The sequence below is a fragment of the Lygodium microphyllum genome, chromosome 14, assembly GCF_053477565.2.
Source record: "Lygodium microphyllum isolate KBCC chromosome 14, Lygodium_microphyllum_v1.1.10, whole genome shotgun sequence".
Lineage (NCBI taxonomy): Eukaryota > Viridiplantae > Streptophyta > Polypodiopsida > Schizaeales > Lygodiaceae > Lygodium > Lygodium microphyllum.
Window position 1 is genome coordinate 81,690,039 of NC_141148.1, and position 21,853 is coordinate 81,711,891.

At 44.8% G+C, this 21,853-nt stretch overlaps 1 protein-coding gene across 4 annotated transcripts in view; it reads right to left on the minus strand.

Annotated features, from left to right (window-relative positions):
• The window catches only part of LOC148025772 (vacuolar protein sorting-associated protein, putative (DUF1162)), a 238,064-nt gene that overhangs the window by 72,211 nt on the left and 144,000 nt on the right, over positions 1 to 21,853 (minus strand). For all 4 annotated transcript variants that reach the window (XM_087693004.1, XM_087693005.1, XM_087693006.1 and 1 more), the window contains 3 exons: positions 9,260 to 9,521; positions 8,687 to 9,109; positions 8,498 to 8,597 (listed from right to left, as the gene is read on the minus strand). In XM_087693004.1, coding sequence (XP_087549130.1) covers positions 8,498 to 8,597; positions 8,687 to 9,109; positions 9,260 to 9,521 — 785 coding nt within the window. The remainder of the gene's footprint in view (positions 1 to 8,497; positions 8,598 to 8,686; positions 9,110 to 9,259; positions 9,522 to 21,853) is intronic.

The following is a 21,853-nucleotide window of genomic DNA, read 5'->3' on the forward strand; positions in this document are numbered from 1 at the left end:
ACTTTAATGTCACATTAATGTCACATTTCCTTCCCCTTAAGAATCGGTTTCGTCCTCGAAAACGATACTTGGAAGGTCTAACTGTAAATTGGGAAACCTTTTCTTTAAAGTACTTACTCGCTCCCATGTTGAGCTTTCTTCTGAACAATCTTTCCACTTAACCAAACATTCTTGATAAATAGTATTCCTTGTTCGTCTATTACGAACATTTAATATTCTTTCTGGTTTATGTGGATTAGATTGGTCATTTAATAGCTCCTCAATATCATCATTTAAGATTAGATTATCCAAATCACCCAGCTTCTTCCTTAATTTACTTACATGAAAAACTGGATGTATTTTACTACCAGCAGGTAGTTGGAGCTTGTAAGCCAATTCTCCCACCTTATTAAGTATTATGAAAGGACCACAATACCTTGGTGAAAGCTTTGGACATTGTCCCTTTTTCATAGTTTTAGTTTGTTCAGGCACCTTAAGATAGATCAATTCTCCTTCAAAGGAGATGTCTCTTCGGTGAGGATTTGCATATGCTCTAGCTCGATTTTGAGCCTTTTTAATATTTTCTTGAGCAAATTTTAACATATTATTCATATCCTCCAAAAAGTCTTTGGCTGCCTGAACCTTTTCCTTATGCAGTCCTACTGCATAAGGAGCTCTGGGTTGAAACCCATACATTAACATAAATGGACTAAATCCAGTGGAAGAGTGCTTGGCACTATTATATGCAAACTCTGCTATGGATAAATACTCTTCCCAATTAGTTTGCCTTTTACTTACATATGCCCTAAGCATATCTTCAAGGATTTGGTTAACCCTTTCAGTTTGCCCATCAGTTTGCGGGTGATCCGCCGTACTCATGCTAAGTTTAGTATCCAATTTCCTAAATACCGCACGCCAAAATTGGCTATCAAATTTTCTATCCCGATCAGAAACTATATTTTCCGGAACGCCATACAATCGGTATATGTTCTCTACGAACAATCTAGCCAATTCTGGTGTTTTAACATCAGTTGAAGTTGGAATGAACCTAGCCATTTTGGTTAACCTATCCACAATCACCCACACAGAGTCGTGAACCCTCTGTGTTCTGGGTAAAGTAACAATAAAGTCCATGGAGATACTCTTCCATTTTCCCGAAGGAATCTCTAGTGGATGGAGAAGTCCTCCCATTTTTAATCTTTCAGCTTTATTAACCTGGCATTTATTACATTTGACCTCATAGTCAAGGACGTCCTTATTCATTCCAGGCCAATAGAACTGCCTTTTAATAAGACTATAAGTCTTATTAACTCCTGGATGTCACGCATGATTGCTCTTCCCAAACGATTGGTGTAACGTGAGTTACATAAAACTGCTCTCTTCCAAAACGATTTGTATGACGTGAGGCACGCGTGAGGCACATGAACTCTGTTTTCATGCATTAATCTCCCTGCGACGTCTCACGTAAAGAGACATCCCACTACGGCGTCTCACTCCTTTCACTTTCCCTTACGGCCTGTCACGCTTTACGGCGTCTCCTTCCTGCGACGTCTCACTTTTCGGCCAATAATGACATATGACGGGTAACGTATCCGTCATTTCGCCTGGCCTCGCTAATCCGTCAATTCGCCTCGCCTCGCTTGAAAGGAACTTCACGAATGGCTCTGATACCAATGTCACGCACGGAAGACCTTGGCAGGAAACTCTGGAGAAGACGATCAAGAACAGAGAAAAAGTCATTCGATTCTAATGAGCACGAGCGATCCTTTCACCTCCCAGCCTTGCCTAGTTTATTGCTGGCCAGACCCATTGTGATCCGATTGCCAACCGTCAAACCTTGGTGAGTCCTACTATTCTTGGACTCTCTTTGGTTCTAGGCTCCCCTAAACCCCGTTCGGGCGCCCAAGAGCCCAGACGGTCATCCTCGTGCATGTTCCCCTTGATTTACCTTAATGTCACATTAAATGTCACTTTAATGTCACATTAATGTTTGTGACCTTAATGTCACATTAAATATCACTTTAATGTCACATTAATGTCACAAGGTCGCTTGCATAGTCATGGTTCTATGTCCACTGACACAAATATGTCAATGAGGCCAAGATTGGATAAAGGCAAAGGGAAGATGTTTGAAGATGTTACTAAGCCACTTGATTATCCATGACAATCCAAGACACGGCCGCTATCATCATGGCTTTTGTGCTCCACAATACACAAAGCATCCCAATAGTTCTCGTGCAAAATACTCCACATGTCATATTGCTTACTGTGGGATCAAATGCCATGGACATTCCAAGGGGCAATCCACATTTGTCAAATCAAGGAATTCACAAGCAAGGCTGCTCATGCCTCGCTTGGGCTTTCTTGGCTAGCGCCTCCAAAATTCCTTCATCCAGAAAATCTACCAAGACTGCAAAAGCATTCTATCCTATGAGAGCAGATTTCACAAGGAAAGGATTGCTTCCACTTGTCATAGGCAAGTGAGGATATTTGCAATCCCATAGGATAATTACCTTGCCTTTACAATCAAAAGCAAGGCGTACAAGAGGATCCTTGGGGTGCTCTCGAGAGTGCTCAACCTACAATCTCAACTGCATGGCCTGCTTTAAATTGGAGAGGTCCATGACAGTTGTACGCAATAACTCAAAAGATTTATCCTTTCTACGCACATATGTACAAAAGGCATCTTGATTGCCTAATGAGGAACCCATCAGCTGCTCATTTTCAACCTTCTTACCCTTTCTATAATCATGTGGGTTTGAAGAAAGCACAAGTTGCTTTTGCTGGACCACATTCTTTTGCAAAGGCTGTTCCCCAGTGAGCAGTTCCTCCACCGCCATTTTAGTGTTCCCATTACAAGTTACAGTGGCATCCTTTTTGTCCGGGCACTCGTTGGAAATGATTAAGCTTGCCACAAGTGAAACAGTGACCTACAAAGGTGCCCCAGTTAAGCTTAAACTATAATGGATGCATGCCAGTGCAATTAAGGAGCAGCCAATTGGGCCTTTTCCTGAAGGTATTCCATAACATGCATAAACGATTCCTATTACCAGTCCCCATACTGGGAGGCACCAATATAGTACCAATCGCCACCATTGCATCCCTTAATAGACGCCAATAGACTACAGGGCAGCTTTCTACTTCAACCCACACTGAACATTCCTGTTTGAGCAGATTCTGAAAATCCACCGTGGATCTCCATGGTGCCACATGCACCAACTACCTATCAAAAAAGAGGGGTAGTCTGACAAGAGGATCATCTCTGTTTGTGGCCAATGTGAGCATGACCTCATAGAAACCCCTGGGGCCACAAAAACCTCGTCGACACAATCATACATGAGAATGGAAGCCAACCACCGATGGATCCAAGGGATCACCTGGAGCATCTATCACCCCTATGGTCCGGCCGAGGGCCACCATGGGGGATTGGAGTTCACCATCCAGACCGTTGGCAAAGCGCACTTGCATGCCTCACAGTCTCTCCTCCTCATCAACAACATCCACACCGAACAGATGCCTGTTCGGTCAATCACAGGTTTCCCCAGCAGGAGACAACTTCAACTAGAGAACAGAGATGTAGACAGCAAGTATGGGATCACATCCCGTCCCTCGGAGATGGGACACTCCCTCATAGACCCCTTCACAGAGAAGGAACTAGAGGAGGCTTTCCATATACACGATGCGCAGAAATGCTCGGGGGAGGATGGCCTCTCTAAGGCCTTCTTCACAACCTACTGGGAAGTGGCGAAGGATTCCCTGAGGGCTTTCCAGGAGATCTTCAACTCAGGACAGATGCCAGGAAGTCTCTCGGCAGCCTTATCAGTCTTCTCCCCAAAGGGAGAGACCGGTTGGAGCTCTCCCAGTGGAGACCGATCACCTTATTGTCAGTGGCCTATAAGGCACTAGCAAAGATGATTGGTGGGCAACTACGCCCCGTGCTTCCAGATATCATTCATGACACACAGACAGGCTATGTCCAGGATAGGAGCATCCTAGACAATGTATTTACCTTCTTTGAGGCAACAGAGTGGGCTCAGCACAGTGGACAAAGACTCGCAGTACTACTCTTGGATTTCGAGAAAGCTTATGACAGGGTGGACTGGGATTTCCTAGAGGGCACCATGGTGAAGTTGGGATTCCCACACTTGGATTCATGGGGTTTCCGGTCTATACAGATCGGCCACCAGCAGGGTTCTCATAGGTGGAAGGCGAGGGGAGGAGTTTCCACTGGAGAGATCGGTTCAACAGGGCTGCCCCCTGGTCCCATACCTGTTTCTACTCTTCGCAGAGGCGATGTCTCACTTCCTCAGGTCACGTGTGAGCGGATTACGCGGCCATCGACTTCCAGTGAGAGAGGAGACCGAATTGTTAGACTCAGAGTACGCACACGATGAGTTGATGCTAGAGGGAGTGAGGCTGGCTCTTGACGTGTTCTTCTTTGCAACGGGAGCAAAAATCGACTGGTGAAAGTCGATTGGTTTCCTCACAGACCCGGACTCCAGCACAGAGTGGAGTGTCCACCTAGGATTTAGATGGGTGAGCAGAGGGCAGACTGTTTGATACCTAGGGTTCCAGGTGGGACTCAACATCACTCCTACCCGGCAATTTCTTCTTGTCCTTGATTCTATTCGGAGGAAACTGACCTACTGAAGCACGGTTCGCCTCTCACTAGCCAGTCGAGCCCTAGTGGTTAACCAGGTCCTCCTAGCGATGGCCTGGTACATCGCCTCGTGTTAATGCTTCTCATCATCGTGCGTAGTGCAGCTTCGCCGCCTAGTGCGGAATTTCCTTTGGTCTGGGTCTAATGGCTCCAGGGATTCCAGGGCCAAGATGGCGCGGGCGACCATCATTCGACATAGGTCACACGAAGGGCTTGGGAACATAGACCCAGAGTATCAGAGTATGGCTCTTGGGCAAGCTAGTTGTCCCCGATCTCACACCAGGCGGGCAGACCATGAAGGTCTTATTGCAGGAGGGCCTTCAGGATTGTAAACCAAGGATTGGCGGTGAGTGGAGGCCGTCCCTGAGATGGATCTTCATGTCAGCCCAGATCATCCCCCCCCCCCCCCCCCAGATCACCTTTCCTTCGCAGCCTACTCCGCGTGTGGCAGGGCCTCTGTAAGGCCCTAATCCAGAGCCCCCCAGGTTGCCAGGAGGACCCTATGTTTTCTGGAAGGAGCTCAAGGAGTGGCGCCTTTGGATCTGGGAGGGCAGATCACTTGATGAGTAGAGTGGGATCCAGGAGAGTGGCTATGGGCGGCCTCTGCAGTCACCAAAAAGCCACCAGGTTCCTAGAGTACACTGCCAGGATTGGCAGACATGTACTGATGCAGGAGGATATGGACTGGGCGCCGTCACGCAGAGGGCACTGGGCGGAGCACAGCATCACGGAGCCCTTCCGACGAACCTTTTGGCACTGCCTATGGGATAGCTGAAGGCTGAGGAGGGTGTCGTACCTTTTATGGCTGGTGGCACATGGAGGCTTCGCAGTGGGAAGTTGGCTTGCCCAGATGCAGAAGGAGGGAGGTTGTAAGCGTTGCACACACCAGCCTTTGGAAACCCCAAAGCACTGCCTTTGGTCATGTGAGGAGGCGTAGCTCGTGTGGAGAGGAGCATGCCGTATCCTTCAAGGTATAGCACCCAGCCTTAGATGTATCTTATGGGGAGCTTTCTGTTGGTAGGTAGTCAGCCAGCGCTGTCACCTTTTGTATGAGGCCAGGATGCAGGACACGATATCCATGATCGAGACAGGGTCGTGCGCAGTGGGCAGTCTGGACGCTCTACCCATCCGCCAGGTACTGGAGCCCACAGCAAACCGCTCGGAGGTATGGGAGATCATAGGGAGTCTTACTGGATGGCATATATGGAAGGCGCAGTGCCAGGAGGCTTTCGGCGGAGAGAGACTTTCAGCACATGCGACCTTAGCAGGGCTCTGGACCTCCATCATCCACTCCCTCCGTGGTCGATGGGATCAGGTGCAGGGCCAGTCCAGAGCTCGTCAGGAGCTCCGTGGTCACTTCATGCGTACTTGGGGCAGCCAGGGTCTGTTCTTTGTGATGCAGGCAGGCAGCCCCAATTGGCGATATATACCCCCCCCCCCCCCAAATGGCTTCTTGCCCCCATCCCCCCTAGACCGCCTTGAGAGACTTGTATACATGATGTATTGGTGACTTTGCATCAGCTCCAGCTAGTCTGTTGAGCATGAGCACTCTGTTGTAATCAGTTTTTTGAGTAATATAATCAGCACATTTTACTTGCCAAAAAAAAAAGGAATGTCGCACAGCCTGCAGAAACAGTCTCTCACTCACTGATTCCGTGGCAGGTTGGTTCAAGATTCCACCGAGTGCAGCACCGCTATAGATGTGAATCGCCAGGCAATCGCTCATGTGCAAGGATGTTTGCTGGACCACAGCATGACACTCCTCTCTATCATCAGCAGTGACGCCACAGCCCTGACCTATTGTGTTCATATACATGCTGTGGTCCAGCATGTATGCCAAGCAAATCGCTCATGTGCAAGGATGTTAATCCTATTCAGCACTCTCTCATCTCCGACTGGTGGTTATTACACTTGGCATCCATCTCCGGTGGACGTCACTCTCCAACACTGCATTGCTTTGCCCTTGGGAAATCTGTACACTCTTATATTACCTAGCATGCACTTCCATAAGCAAATACACAACATTATGACCCAAGGCCCTCTATATCACCATGAGATTATATCAGCTAGAGCTCTTTATTTGTCAGCTAGATTTCTCCTTACTTATAGCTCTTAGTCTTCTTGTACTATTTATTCTGCTGTAGCATCATATAGATGATTGTAACTCATGGTCTCATAGGTCATTTTGGCCTTTTTGCAGACGTAATATATCATTTCATTTCTCTGTGTGTGTGTGCGCGCGTGCTCGCACACATGCGCACCTCTCAAGAGCCAAATTGATGTGCAAGTTATACGATATTGAAGTACCTAGAAGCTCATTTAGGGAATTTAGGTGGTATATGAGAGGCTGATAAGCCTTTACTATTTCTTATCCAAAGAGTTGTATCATTCCACAAATGGTTGACTCGTGTTCTCCCTCTTCATAATAGGAATCTGAAATGTTAATCTAACATTTCCCTCTCTATAATAGTAATGTGGAATGCCATCTGGGAAAATTTGTGGAAAATAAAAATAGTCTAAAGCCATGATAGGCCTATATCTCACCACCCATCTAAGACCCCCATAATCTTTTGCTTTTCCCCTTTACAATGCCCCCTACCTTTCTCTCTTTAAACATTTGTCCCTCTTCCCCTCTCCTCTCCTGCCCTCTAATGATGGAATCCATTTCCCCCTTCACGCAAACTGCCATTTTCTGTTTCTGTTGTTTTGGTTCTTGTTTCCATTTGGGAGTTTCCCTCAACTATGGCTTCAACTAAGATGGCATAGACTGTTTCATACTAATGGGACTTGATAAGCAGCAGTTGATTCCAGATCTCCAGATAAGGCTTTGAAGATTGCCATCCGCGATGACAAAAGCATGGTCCTTGGTGCTGCTGGAAGCCTCACAACTATTGGGAATTGCCCAACTTTGAGCAATATGACATACATATGTTCATAACTACAGTCTCTGATTAATAATGTAATTGCAGAAAAACAGTAGCTGTTCAAATTTTGTGTGATTATCAACATTGTATGCACAATCACTGATCTTAGGATTCGTAAGCAAACCAAACATACTGTTAATTGTTGTATTCCTACAAGAGGAAGAACAAAAAAATGCTAAGATGATCTGTCACTTGGACATCCATAAATCAGGGCCATTCATAAACTACCTATAGAATGACTTTGAAACCTGTCTTGTGACTACTGTCATTTCTAATAACGTAAGTAAATTCTCTCATGCATCTTTAAAAACAACACCATAGACAAAAGGAAACTTATTTTCAATGGTGGAGGTAATTTCTTGTGTGTCCAAAACAAAATTATGTTGTCGAAACTAGGTGGAGCATTTATAACTATATGAGTTGTGTTTCATCTTGAGATCAACTAGCTGCTCAGAACCAATGAAAGCTTTCTTCTTTCTATATTACTGCCCTTGCTTTCAATCTACTCTATTTGGATGCTCTCTCACATTCTGGTTCAAATGCCCTGTGCCTCAACCACTTCTTTAATCTATCTTTCCACCATGGCTCTGGTTTCTGGTTTCAGTTTAACTTTAAATCTCCTTCAGTCCTGGTATCACTACAAATCTGGCCCATGTAATTGATTCCCCCCACAACAAGACCTCCACTTACGCTTACTATTTTACTGCCTTTTACCTTTTAAAGAGAGACTACAGAAACTCTCACACGAGCAATCTCAGATTGTAAAATGCAAACAGTAGTAGAATCCTAGCAGTCCAGGAAGAAACACATTTCATCGAAAGAACTTCATTTGTGGAGATCAATAAAGATCTCTAACACACCTTTACTTTTTAATTTTTTTCTTAGACAGATAAGCAGATTTCCATGGATGATGAATCAATATCGGTGCTCTTACCGGCTATCTGGACCACAAGAGCATGTGGCAAGCTTAAATCATCCCATGCATAGCCAATCAAACCTCCTGGTTCCAATGTCATTGGCATGTCTCCAAGACCCTATGTCCAAAAAGAGTAAGTAATTCAATATTTAAGAATGGTTCTTTGAAAGCAAAGAAAATTATAAAAGTTTTCAATACAAAGATAACCTTTTGATAGTAGATCATAGATGCATGTACGAGAGCATTTTCTATACGATAAGGAACTCTTTCAGTTGATTGTGTGCAGAATCGAACAATCAGTGATGGACTGTCCTCTTCAACATGGATAGCTATAAACTTGAACTTGACTTGATTTTCCAGAGCAATATTGCCTTGCAATTGATCAAGGGCATCAGAGCTTCTACATACTCGCAAGGAAAAGGAACCCAACGCACTAGCACATATAGGACCAGACCAATCCCATCCATTCTCTTTCAACCGAAAACGGACAAAAGTATGTGAAGCATCTACTATATCACCTCCAACGTGATGTGATTGCCCATGATTGATACTCTTCACCCTTGGAGAAGACCGTGTTGTTAAAGCAAAATGCTTCCCAGGATTAAGTAAGACCCTTGCAGCTTCATCATCCTGTTTATGGACTAAAATTTGATTAAACCACCTCTCATATCCTCTAGAATACTCTGTTGACAAACAAAGATTCTACCAGGAAAGGTAGAATAAACTCCTAGGAATCACTCTGAAGCTTCACTGCAGAACATTAATAAACAAAAAGCTTACCTGATAACCATCTTGGCATACAAAAATGGTTTCATCTGAATCATTGACTACAATATATCTTGAATCAATAGTTATAACACGAGTAGGATCTGAATCTTCAGCTGATGTTAAATTCATAGTCAGACCTATTTTAAATTGCTCTGCTTCTCCACTTTCATGGCAGATCCAAAGGCTTAACTCTGCAGAACCCGAGAATGACTCAAGATCAAACAGAGTGGGAACTGCCCCCTTCTCAGGCATTTGAAAAAGCACAAGGTCTGACCTGCTTTCAGTACAGTGAAGAAAAACAATCAAATTTACATCAGAAGGCATTTGGCCGCAAATATTCAAAACCTCAGAATTACTCATCTTACAAATGCTTGAAAATGAAGTGTTATGTTCAGAAGAAAGCCAGGTTTATGGCTAGATCTAATAAAGCTGTTCTCAGTTTTTGAGGATTCACGTGAGTGCAAAAGGAAATGTTAATTCCAGAAAAAGAACTGCTTTATGGCTAAGCGAACAAAGTTGTCCTGGTATCAAGAGGTGTAGTTGCTAGAAATAAAAAATACCTCTGTGTCCAATTTATAGGAAGTGCAATTTAATCCATCTTTGTGAATGTGGGGCTGTCACAAGCATGTGAACTTATTCTTAGCTCCAAGCACCATGGACATTCCGTTAGCTGCACATCAGCATAGGCAGAACCTACCTTGGAATTCTAATGCCAAAGGTTAAAGAAACTTTCAAGTAAGGGCTATAAGGGTTAATGAGAAAGTTTGGGCTAAAACCATCAAAATCTTTTGAGCCAAAGCTTGGGAAGCCCATAGAATTTGAAAGTTTTGACAGCCAAATCAAAACTTTCAGCAGGCCATTTGCATGGAAACATGGCAAATAAAAGATACCATTTTCTTTTTTTTCTACTGATCCCTCCCTTACTGCCTTCATGCAAGCTGGAACAGCAAATTTGGGCCGGTTGAGGCTGAGAGAAGTCATTTTGAAGCTGAGGTGAACATTCCAGGCTATGGTGAACCGAAGAATGGCATCAAGACCTGCAATTCCTTGCATTCTCATCATCAATAGAGCATCCCACCATACCACCAGCACCCCCACAAGCTGCTTCTTCGACAAACCTCTCATGTTACGGAGAGCAAGCTAACCTGCTGCAAGGAAGAATGCTACTTCCAGCAATGCACACACTGCTTGGCTAGCTCATCTCAAGAGCCTCAGACTCACAACGCGGAGAAGAATATCTCAGATAGATGATGACTCGCGAGCTGGATTCCCAACAGATGACTTTTCTCTTCTCCACCCTTCCTCCGAGGCCCCCTGTTCATCAGCTGTGTCGCCGAATGTAATGATAAGTGCACTGTCTAAAGACCAGCAGACTAGTGTAGTGTACCAACGACTACACGAGAATGAGGCCAAAAGGATGGAAGGCTAGCAAAACTGACGTCGAATGCACCCCTGAATACTCCTACTCCCCTCTCCACACACACTCTCCACACCCGTTTTTTTTTTAATCTTTTTTAACTGAAGGTGAAAATTCAAAACTTCGACCTCCACATCAGCTCATCAGAGCCCAAGCAGGGATGCATTCCACCATTGGCAACAGCATCATTCTGCTGACTTGAATCAGCAGAAGGGCCGTGTACATTTTTTTTGGCATCACACTGCTGATTGGTACAGTTCAAGGATGATCTTCTTCTTCTTCTTGGTCTTCTTCTTCTTCTGCTGCAGTCACTTCTTGCACATGCCAGCAAAGGGATGCAGTGTCAGGCTAGCATCCATGGATGTACCCCTCTCCCAAGATGTGCACAGTGCTATTGGATAGATAAATCGCCGCAGCATTGAGAGAGAAAGAGAGAGAGAGAGAGAGCTTCCATTGGTGATTCGATTCGATCTTGCCATCGGGGAGTTCTTCGCACACATCAGGTATATCAAACCCTTCCTCCTATGTCCTTGTTGTGATCTCGAAGTTTGTGTGCCTTGTGATTGCTTGGATCACTAGATTTAACGAAGGTGCTGCCATCGTCGCGTACAACCCGGCCCGTCCGAGTGGCTTGGTTCTAGGCCGAGTCCCAGAATCAGCCCTCAGTGCCAATTATGCCACCAAGAGGTTGAGTATGAGGAGCACTTTATTTGCAGATGTAAAATATCTAAGATGAAAGGGAGATTTTAGTGCAGCTTCTGAGATAGGTTTGGGCCTCTCCATAGGGTGATGCACTATGAGGGTCAAAGATGCATGAGGTCTTCTTATTGGACCTCTAGACGCACAAAGAGAAACTTTTAATGAGTAGGAGGGTGGAGGCAGAGGCAGAGGCAGAGGCAGACCCATTGGGCTAGCGGATTCTTACACAACCACGATAGCATCAAACACGCCATCCACAAGTCAAAGCATGTTGGGAATAAAGGGCCACTATGCCTTTTATACGTGCTCGGATGTGAACGCACCATCATGCATACGAGCTTGCCTTCTAATACAACCAACAATCGGAGCATCCACATGACTATCTTTCATAGTCTGAAAATACCATCTAGGCATTTGTCTAGCTTCCTGAGTGTGTACAAGCTCTTGCTGAATTTCAAATTCAGCACCTTGCTTATATATTCAGATCAGCCATGGGCTGATTTTCTGCATTACCCAATGGAGCAGCTGGCTGAACATTAAGTTCACTTGCTGAAGCTCCACCTGTATCACTGAAAGAAATGGGCAGCAGCCCTTCAAATACATCATTGGTAGCCTGATATGTATCAAAACCAGCAAGGGATAATTTTGATTTTTCATCGAAAACCACATCCCTACTGACAAATACCTTTTTAGAGACATGATCATATAATCTATATCCTTTGCTCTCACTTCTATACCCCACAAAAATGCATTTAACAACCTTGTTGTCCAATTTCAAGCGCTACCAAAAAGAACATATCACGTAAGACTATAACTACAATAAGAAGTCTTTTCAAAAGCAGTGGCTTTGGCCTTAAGGGGTCCAGGTCCTTATCATACGAAAATGCCTAACAAAAGGTTTTCGGCTATTCCAAGTCTCAAAAGGCATGACATTCTTCAATGCCTTGGTGGGGCACCTATTCAAGACATGGCAAGGGGTCAATCCCAAGACCATGATGGACTAGTAGCAAAGCACCTATCACATGCCAAAGGTATCCTAGCACCCCTTCTAGCACACCTATTCAACAAGGCCATCAAAAGGTTGTAGAACGATCGAGCCTAAGACCATGATGGACTAGTAGCAGAGCACCTATCACATGCCAAAGATATCCTTGCACCCCTTCTAGCCCACCTATTCAACAAGGCCCTGTGTGAAGGCTTCCCTACAAGTTGGTAAGTTAATACTATAGTACCAATCTTGAAAGTTGGAGACCCCATGGACCCTATGAACTATAGGTTGGTCATGGTGGGCCTCGTGCTAGCGAAGCTTTGTGGATCAATACTAGAGCATGAGCTGAGCAAATGGGCAAAGAAACACCAACACGAGGCATGTGCACAGGCAAGGTTTAGGAGGGGTTACTCCACTCTTGATCATATCCTCACACTCCGAGCCATGATTGAGGAGAGCAAGGTACAAGGGAGGTGAGTATACTACTACTTTGTGGATTTCTCTAAGGCCTTTGAAACAGTACCACAAGCTAGGTTCATGCAAAGACTATAGGAGCTAGAGGTTCTAATGGAGATGAGATGGGGGATACTAGCACTATATGCATATGTTACAAGACAAGTACGAGCACCAAGACCATTGGGGTGAAACGAGGATGCCCACTCTCACCTACTCTCTTCGGCCTTTATATCGATGCAATATCAGAATACGTTGATGGACTTGGTGAGGAGGAAGCTAGCTTGGGGGGCATTGATACCCATACTACTATATGCCGATAACATAGTCCTCATCTCCAGCACGCCGCACGAATTGCAGCACCACCTAGATGCACTACAAGCCTTCTATTAGGGTGGGATCTCACAGTGAACCTTGGGAAAACCAAGGTTATGGAGTTCAAAACTTCCTCCCGATGGATTCGGTGATCAATAGCCCATTTCACATATAGACAAAAGATAGTGGAGGTGGTCTTAAGATATGTTCACTAGGGAATTACTTTTTCAAGGCCAAGATTAACTTTAAGGAGAGCAGTAGAGGATAGATTGACATGAGACTATGTGACTCTAGGGTCAATGGAGAGCCAGTGCACGCATACAATTCCAGGAGCCTCATATGAAGCTCTGGATATTCGACACTTTGGTCACAACAACACTTTTGTATGGGGCCCCCATATGGGGATTGAGCCTCTACCACACAAACGAGAGCCACACAAGATCAGCCACTACTCCTCAAGGAGGAGATATATGAAGGGTTTGAGCACGTGGAGAGACACCTGGTATAGATGATTTCATGGATGATACAAAGTAACCCTTGATACTACATGACATCATCGAAGTAGAGATGGGAGCACCACCCATAGAGGTGGCAATGACCCTTTTCCAAAGGGTGACTTTCTTGCATACACCGTGGTCCTTGTTTGCGGAGACAAAGATACTCCTGGCTCGCACTAGATTTGTCTAGACAACTAGAATTACAGGGAGATCCTAAGTGCTAGTATGCCCGACAAAGGCATGGTCACAATTACATGGATTACACATGGAGAACCTCCCACCACTATAGTACAGCTTGGATTGCCCTCGCCTGCAGCTCAGCCAAAAGGAGCTGAACCACATCATCATGATGGACATTATTTAGATAGACATAGCCATAACATGGGTGACACCTACTAGAGATCTAGGGATGAAGATGGCTTTCTATCAGAAGCATCTTCTACACATATGACCCAATGGCTTTGTTGTCCACCCGAGATATATGGATATAGGCCTATCTCATAGTGTATGATGTGCCATTGGATAGCTCCGTACATCCTCACACCAACTCTAGAACAAGACAGGTAGATACCGCACAAACTCCCTCCCCTAGATACCGCACAAACTCCCTCCCCCCAAAGGACAAGATTTACAAGCTCTATCAACTCGAGCTAGAGATGGAGGAGCACTACTTATGCAAATGCACAGAGTACTACGAGATTCAAGGGCACTTCCGTTGCTTGTTAAAAGAGGGATTCGAGCCACTATCCAAGGTTATGGATTTCTAGGATCAAAGACGTCTCGGACTCTCCTTACTGGAGGTCCGCCACCATAGAGAGCACCTCTTACGAACCTTGCTACAGAGACATGGAGCCACACACCAACATGCAGTCAAGGATTTCTACAAAGCAATGACTACTCCCTCCACTATAGAGCCCTCTTAGGTTCGACCAACACCCCTACCACAAGGGACCACCCTAGGCACAACCACAAAGAGGTGCAGAGCCCTTGCCCATGTCCAGCTGGTCCACACCCTTGCAGGAGGCATTATCCATGGATACAAAGTATACTACACTACCACCAAGGGACCCTACCTCATCGCTTCAGCCTCTCTATGCTAGATAGACCCATGAGAGACATCCTGCACACACACACACACACACACACACACACAGCATAAACAATAAGTGTATTAGTCACAAAAGAAGTACAAAAATCAAGGCAAGGTCAGTAACGAGGCTGCATGATGCCAAACTAAATCATCTCTGGTTAAGATATCAACATGTTGAATAAGATCAAGCAGCCACTAAAGAAGTCCCTTAACATGTAGGATGCCTGATCCACAACAAAAAATAAACCCATTGCAAGTGACTCAAATATGCCAACAACACCCAAATCTAAGAAACTGACACTTAATCTTCATATCTGGTCGTGCCAAACCATGATTTTTATCTTTGCCAAAGACCCAATCAAAAGGACACATCCTAGTCCCCTCCACAACATACCAAATGTCAGAAAGGAGGGCCAAATCTTCCGAGAAAAAGAACACGAGATGAATATGTGACAAGAAGACTCAACCGTGTGGTACAAATGAAACAATTCCCACTGGAAATACCCCCATGGTGAAAAGCTAATGCAAGGGGAGGACCACCCACCAGCATTCTCCAAATGAATACCGTACATTTGAATGGCGACTTGTTGATCCATCTCTCCATTACTATCAATTTCCACCAAGCTTTCAATTTATACAATCCCCAAATTCCATTGGCTTTGGTGGTCAACCATGAGCAATCTCCAACCATGAGATGATAAATCAGATTAACCAAAAAAGACTAAAGACTCAATCCTACAAGGGACAATTAGAATCTAGAACATGAAAGGGTTGCCGTTCTTGTAAAAGGCTAGAGAGTGGGATCAACCACTGAGGCCAATCCAAGGCGAGCCATGCAATTAAACTTAGGTCTCTCCTCCGATTTGTCTTCCCAAGAAAGCAGATGAGACACCACTAGAATTTCCATTTGCAATGAATCGGTAGCTAGTCTATTCTCTACAATTGCCTTGGACCTTGCAAAGTACCATTTTCCATAAGCATACCAAACGATTGAGAAAAACTAAAGCGCATATAGAGAATTAAACCTCATCATTAAGTACATGCCCCCACAAACCCCTTACCTTCGTATTACCATACCAAAAGCCCCAATCCTCAAGAGAAAAACTGGCAATAACAGTCCACAGTCGTTAATCAGCACACATCGCCTGCAAAATAGACCAATGGAGGGCTGCCACATGGGTCTCAACATCCAAAGCAACCCCATCAAACACGGCACCAAAATATCAAAGATATGCCAGCATGCTTAGAACTTTCTTCCATAGCATGAAACAGAAGTGACAGGTGAGATCCTTCAACTCAACATTAGTCCAATGTAGCAATGGCAATAAATAAGTGAGCATGGGGAGAATAATTGTTTGCACCACTTACAATTTTGTAATATCTATTTCAGCAAGAGTCTTGGCTGCACATCAACACCCAAGGGATAACCAAGATGCCTTACAATGTCTCCCTGCTAAACAACCATACCCTACCACTCCAAATCTGGCAAATTCCAGCCAGTGCAAGCTATAAGGCAGGATTTGGTAGCATTAATATGGGGACCCAACACATGTCCAAACAACTGAAGGGCTTAGTAACCCCACCATTTGGCATGACATGCAAAGAAGCATCACTACTAATAGTGTATAGCAACAAAGACATGCATGGCCTAAGACCCATGGTTGTTGAGAAACGGCTTCTTCATTATTGTCACTTCAATTGGGGTTTCGCACTGACAGCCCCAAAAAGGACTAGCACCCTCATTCTTGGCACTTTATCAGCAAGCACCCACAAACTTGAGAGCCACTCTAGACTAGCTGAAACCTATATATAGGCCAGTTCTCCATCCCTTCAGTAACTCTCTACCATTCGTCTTTTGTCATCAGACATCCTTCCCTTCTTCAGCCTCTCTATGTCTACTCCCACCCCTTTTGGAGGACATTATTGCTCGAGGTTCAAGGCTGGCTTACATCATCTTGACCCTCTACTTCGGGCGCCCTATTCCACACTAGTAGGCCTTGTGTTTGGAGCTTCCCCTAGCCAAGCATCAACATCCACAGCATTGACGTCAGCTCCCTCTACCTTGAGGCATTAGTCAACAACATCTACAAATCCATTCCACCAAAGGAACACATATGCGAAATATGCCAATTAGATACAAAGACAAAGGAGTATTATGTTTGCTACTACCTAGCTATTATAAGGTCCACGGTCATTTCCATGTCTGCTTAGTGATGCAATTGGACCACTATCCAGAGTCATTAATTTTACCGACCAACAATGCCTTGGCCTCTTTCTGCTTGAGATACAATGGATTTGTGCATGCTCCTCAAGGGTATAGCTGCTCCAGGACGCCAAGACCCTTCATAGAGGCAGCTCACACATTTCTTTGCGAGGGAGACTCAAGAGACCTCAACACAATTACAGCCCCCAGTTCATATAGGAGACTCTCTCACACCCAACACATAGACAAGGAGTATTGATTCATTGAGGTGCTCAACAGCCAGCTGATCCAATCCAGATGTCCTAGCCCTTGACATAACGCTAATGACTAGACCCAAGCTGAAAAATTTTTTGCAGCATTTAATATTTGTCTATAGAGCATTTGCATAATGGACGCCATATTGCCAAGCAACTCTTTGCACATTAGAGACAAATAGATCAAAGAAGGCAGCCCCATTAGATGACAAATATAGTGAGAAGTGATTAAATAACTCTCTCTATAGCCATCAAATATGTCATGCTAAAGGAAAGAAGAATTAAAATATAGTGGCAACTTGCTGAAAAAACACAAGTTTAAGTATCTCAAACACCACTAGAAAGTGATCCAAAAGTAGATAGTGCTGCAAAATCTTAATTTCCAATACCTCTAGGAAAAAGAAATCATCATGCATAACACATATGTGATCATAAGGAGACATCCAAGACCCTAGATCTTGTTTCAATACCACCGATGCAAAAGTATTCCAGTCCAAACATTCAACCACATCCATCAACCATTAATATTTTTTACACACATCAAAACAAGCATCGATATATGCATCACTATATATTGACAAACTTTCTGATGGATATTTCAATGATTATTCCAACACTTACACCGACGAGCTAATAGCAAGTGAGAGCACATTGAGATCCAACTTGATCTCCTTCAATCTTCAATACGTATTGCTGTCCATAGCGACTAGCAAGCCTTCAAACCAATGTGCCCCTTGGTTTGCTTGGGGATTAGCCTTCCATTTTGCTCCTTGGATGACAAATTCTACACCAAACTTAATGTTGGTTGGCTGGCCTCGTGAAATTCTCTAAAATCCCCAAACTTTAATTGTTGAATTATAAGTGTTAGGACCCAATCTCTGAGCATCCTTCCCAGGGTGTCTCCTCACACTTGATGCTCCCAATTCTCCTCACACTTGAAACTCCCATTTCAGCCCTTGACACATGATCGTGTCAAATCCCAAACTCGATCTATAGGAGGGAGGAGGTGAGGATGCAAATTGAGCAGCTCTGGACTAGGGAGTGGGACAGGAGGGACCCGATCGCAAAGGAGATTGTAGAGGTCTTAGCCCACTCAAGCACGATCTACCAGGAGGCAGCCCTATAGGCCAGGCAGCAGAGCTGGGAGGAGGAGAGAGCACTCCGGCGAGACCTAGCAGCCACTCAAAGACTACTCCAGGAGGCACCAAGGGATCCCACTCTCCACACGTAGGAGATGCGTGCACGGGCAGCCCTCACCGGTCTTGAGGACAGGCACTCGGAGTTTTCCTTCCGTACCTCAGCAGCCTTTTGGGCACGGGAGGGGGACACGATGTGCAGGGATTTTTTTCAAGTGCATCAGCCTTGCACATTAGGAGATCAGATTCAAAGCCTCCATGATCAGTACGGGAGGATTCGCTCTAGCCCAGATGAGGTAATGGAGATTGCCGCTGACTACTACAGACTACTTTTTCAACAGGAGGCAGTCTCAACCACAATACAGTGTTGTAGACAGTACGTCTGGGACTGCATTCCATCCCTCGTCATAGAGGAGATGGGAGGCTCCCTCCTAGACCTCTTCACAGAGAAGGAATTAGCGGAGACTTTCCATGCACAAGATGGGCAGAAATGACCGGATAAGGATGGTCTTTCTAAGGCCTTCTTCACTACCTACTGGCAGGTGGTGAAGGATTCCTTACTCCTGGCCTTTTAGGAGATTTACAGCTCAGGATGGATGCCAAGGGTCTAACAACGGGCCTTGTCAATCTTCTCCCCAAAGGGAGAGACCAATTGGAGCTATCCCAGTGGAGACCGATCACCTTGTTGTCAATGGCCTATAAGGCACTGGCCAAGATGATCGGTAGTCCACTCCGCCCCATCCTTCTAGACATCATTCATGACACACAAATAGCTTTTGTCCAAAGTAGGAGCATCCTAGACAACGTCTTCACTTTCTTCGAGGCAACCGAGTGGGCTCAACACAGTGGTCAAGGATTGGTTGTACTCCTCTTGGACTTCGAGAATGCCTATCACAGGGTTAACTGGGACTTCTTAGACGGCTCTATGGTGAGCTTAGGTTTCCCCCAGGCATGCATCTATGGGGTTTGTGCACTTTATAGATCAGCCACTAGCAAGGTTCTCATAGGTGGCAAGAGGGGAGACAAGTTTCAACTAGAGAGATCTGTCCGGCAAGGCTGTCCTCTTGCCCCGTATCTATTCTTACTCTTTGCGGAGGCGATGTCCTACTTCCTCTGCTCATGTGTGAGCGCACTACATGGCCTTCAACTTCCAGTGAGGGAGGGGGAGGAGACGAGGCTACTAGACTCAGAGTATGCACATGGTACCGCCCTTTATATAGAGGACGATGAGCTGATATTGGAGAGAGTGAGATTAGCTCTGGAGGTATTTTGCACTACAGCGGGAGCAAAAATCAACTGGTGAAATTCGGTTGGTTTTCTTATAGACCTGGACTCTAGAATGGAGTGGGGCGTCCACTTGGGGTTCACATGGGTGTGCAAGGGACAAACCATCCGATACCTAGGGGTCCAGGTGGGGCTCAACATCACTCCTGCCTAGCAATTTCTTCCAATTCTCGACTCTATTAGGCGGAAGCTAACCTACTAGAGCATTATCAAGAAGCCACTGAGGTTCTTGGAGTACACAGCTAGGATTGGTAGACATGTACTGATGCAGGAGGACATGGATTGGGCACCTTCGCGTAGCAGACACTGGGCGGAAGACAGCATCACGGATGCCTTCCGTCGGACTTTCTGGGGCTGCTTGTCAAAAAGCAGGAGGCCGAAGAGGGTGTCTTATTTCCTTTGGCTTTTGGCACATGGGCGTCTGGCGGTTGGCTGTCCCAGATGTAGTAGGATGGAGGCTGCGATCTCCTCAGTAAAGCTATGAACTAGCTAAGAGAATAGAGAGGAAGCTAGAGAGAGAAATTTATGAGTTTCATTGCCAAAATTGGCTAAATTTCAATGCTGCCCTATTGTGAATGGTTGATTTATTGCAACCCATCATGAACAAGAGCCCCACATCTAGTCACCTGCCCTTGTGGGCCCAAAACTTCTTATCATTGCCTGTAGATAGCCTAAAAGGGCTTTCACCTAACCTCCAAATGGCCTCCTGATCAATTGGGGGCAACTCTTTGACATCCTCCAATAGCTAGGGTGATCAACAATGGCTGAAAGATTGCAGCAACAGCTCTCTCTCTTCCTCCCCTAGCCTCCACAATGCTAGAATGACACTCCAACAATCTCTAATAGCCTTTCACTCACTTGCATGGCAAGCTCTACCAAGCAACAACCTTCTAACTACATTTTTCACCCATTTTCATTCCAATCAAATTAATTATCAAAATACTAATTCTAAAAATTAATTTATTGGTTAGTTCTTACTAACAAAATTAATTATACCAGCAATTAAATTGGCTAGACCAACTTGTCATCTAAGTATTCTCAAGCAACTAGTAGCCCCTGAATTGGCATTAATTAACCAATTAATGCCTAGTTTCTAATGTCACCATTAACATTAATGGTTAATAAAATATTCTAGGCCAAATTTTGTCACTAGGCACCATCTAGTATCTAACTAATATGACTTATTACAACTTTTGCCTTTGACACCCACCAACATCTCGACGTCATTGGTCCATCATTGTGAAATAACCAATTTGTACATCACATGTGCAACTCAAATTTGCACATTTGATTAACAACTTTTGCACATTTGATCGACATTTCACATCCTCGTGACACTAAAGAGTGAATAAAAGTAATTATTCTTACATGTGCAAACTTGAGAGCTCTATTCTTCTTACTTCCGTGCTATGTTCTTCTGCATTATGTTGAGAGTGAAGGAGAGTGAGAGTGAGAGTGTGAGAGCGAGGGGTAAGTGAGAAACTTGGAGAGTGAAGCTTATTTCTTGTCTCATGTTCTTCTCTTCTTTCCCTTCTTCTTCCACAATTTGCAGGGCAAGAGGCAGAGTTGAGGTGAGGTTGGGATATCTCTCCTTCTTCTCTACGTGTTCTTTCTTTATTGGAGTGCTCGTGAAGCAAATCGATTCCAACGAGGCAGCGAACCAAATCAAGGAGCCACGCTTGGATCATGAAGCCACCATCAAGCCTTCAAAGATATTCAGACTACAATGCATGAGGGCAAGAAGTTGAGTCTATTGCAAACTCTTGGTTCTTCACTTTCTTGCTTGCTAGGGATAGTGAGGAGAGAGTAGATGGCTTCGAGAATGGAACATAAGTAGACCATGTGAGAGGCTATTGAGTCCAAGAGCATTGAAGCTCTTGAATCAATAAGAATTCTATCCAAGTCCCACATGCCATCTGTATAGCTCGACAATAATGCTTAAGTTTGATCAAACAAGCAACTCACTTATGACTAATTAGCCAAGAATTAATTAGCTCACCTTTGAAGTTCAATTAAGCAACTATTAGCTACACATTTACAAAGCTGATCTTGGCTCCACAACTAGCTCACCAAATGCTACCACTACAGTAGTGCCACCACATTGTCCATAAGACAAAGAGGTCAATGCAAACCAAGCAGCCACGCTCTATAGAATAGCATATGCACCACCTCAACATCATGCCCGATATCCTCACCTTCAGCAAATTCGAGTCATCATTGCTCACCATCAAAAACGAGTACCTCGCCCTAGTAGACTCGATGTGTTGGAC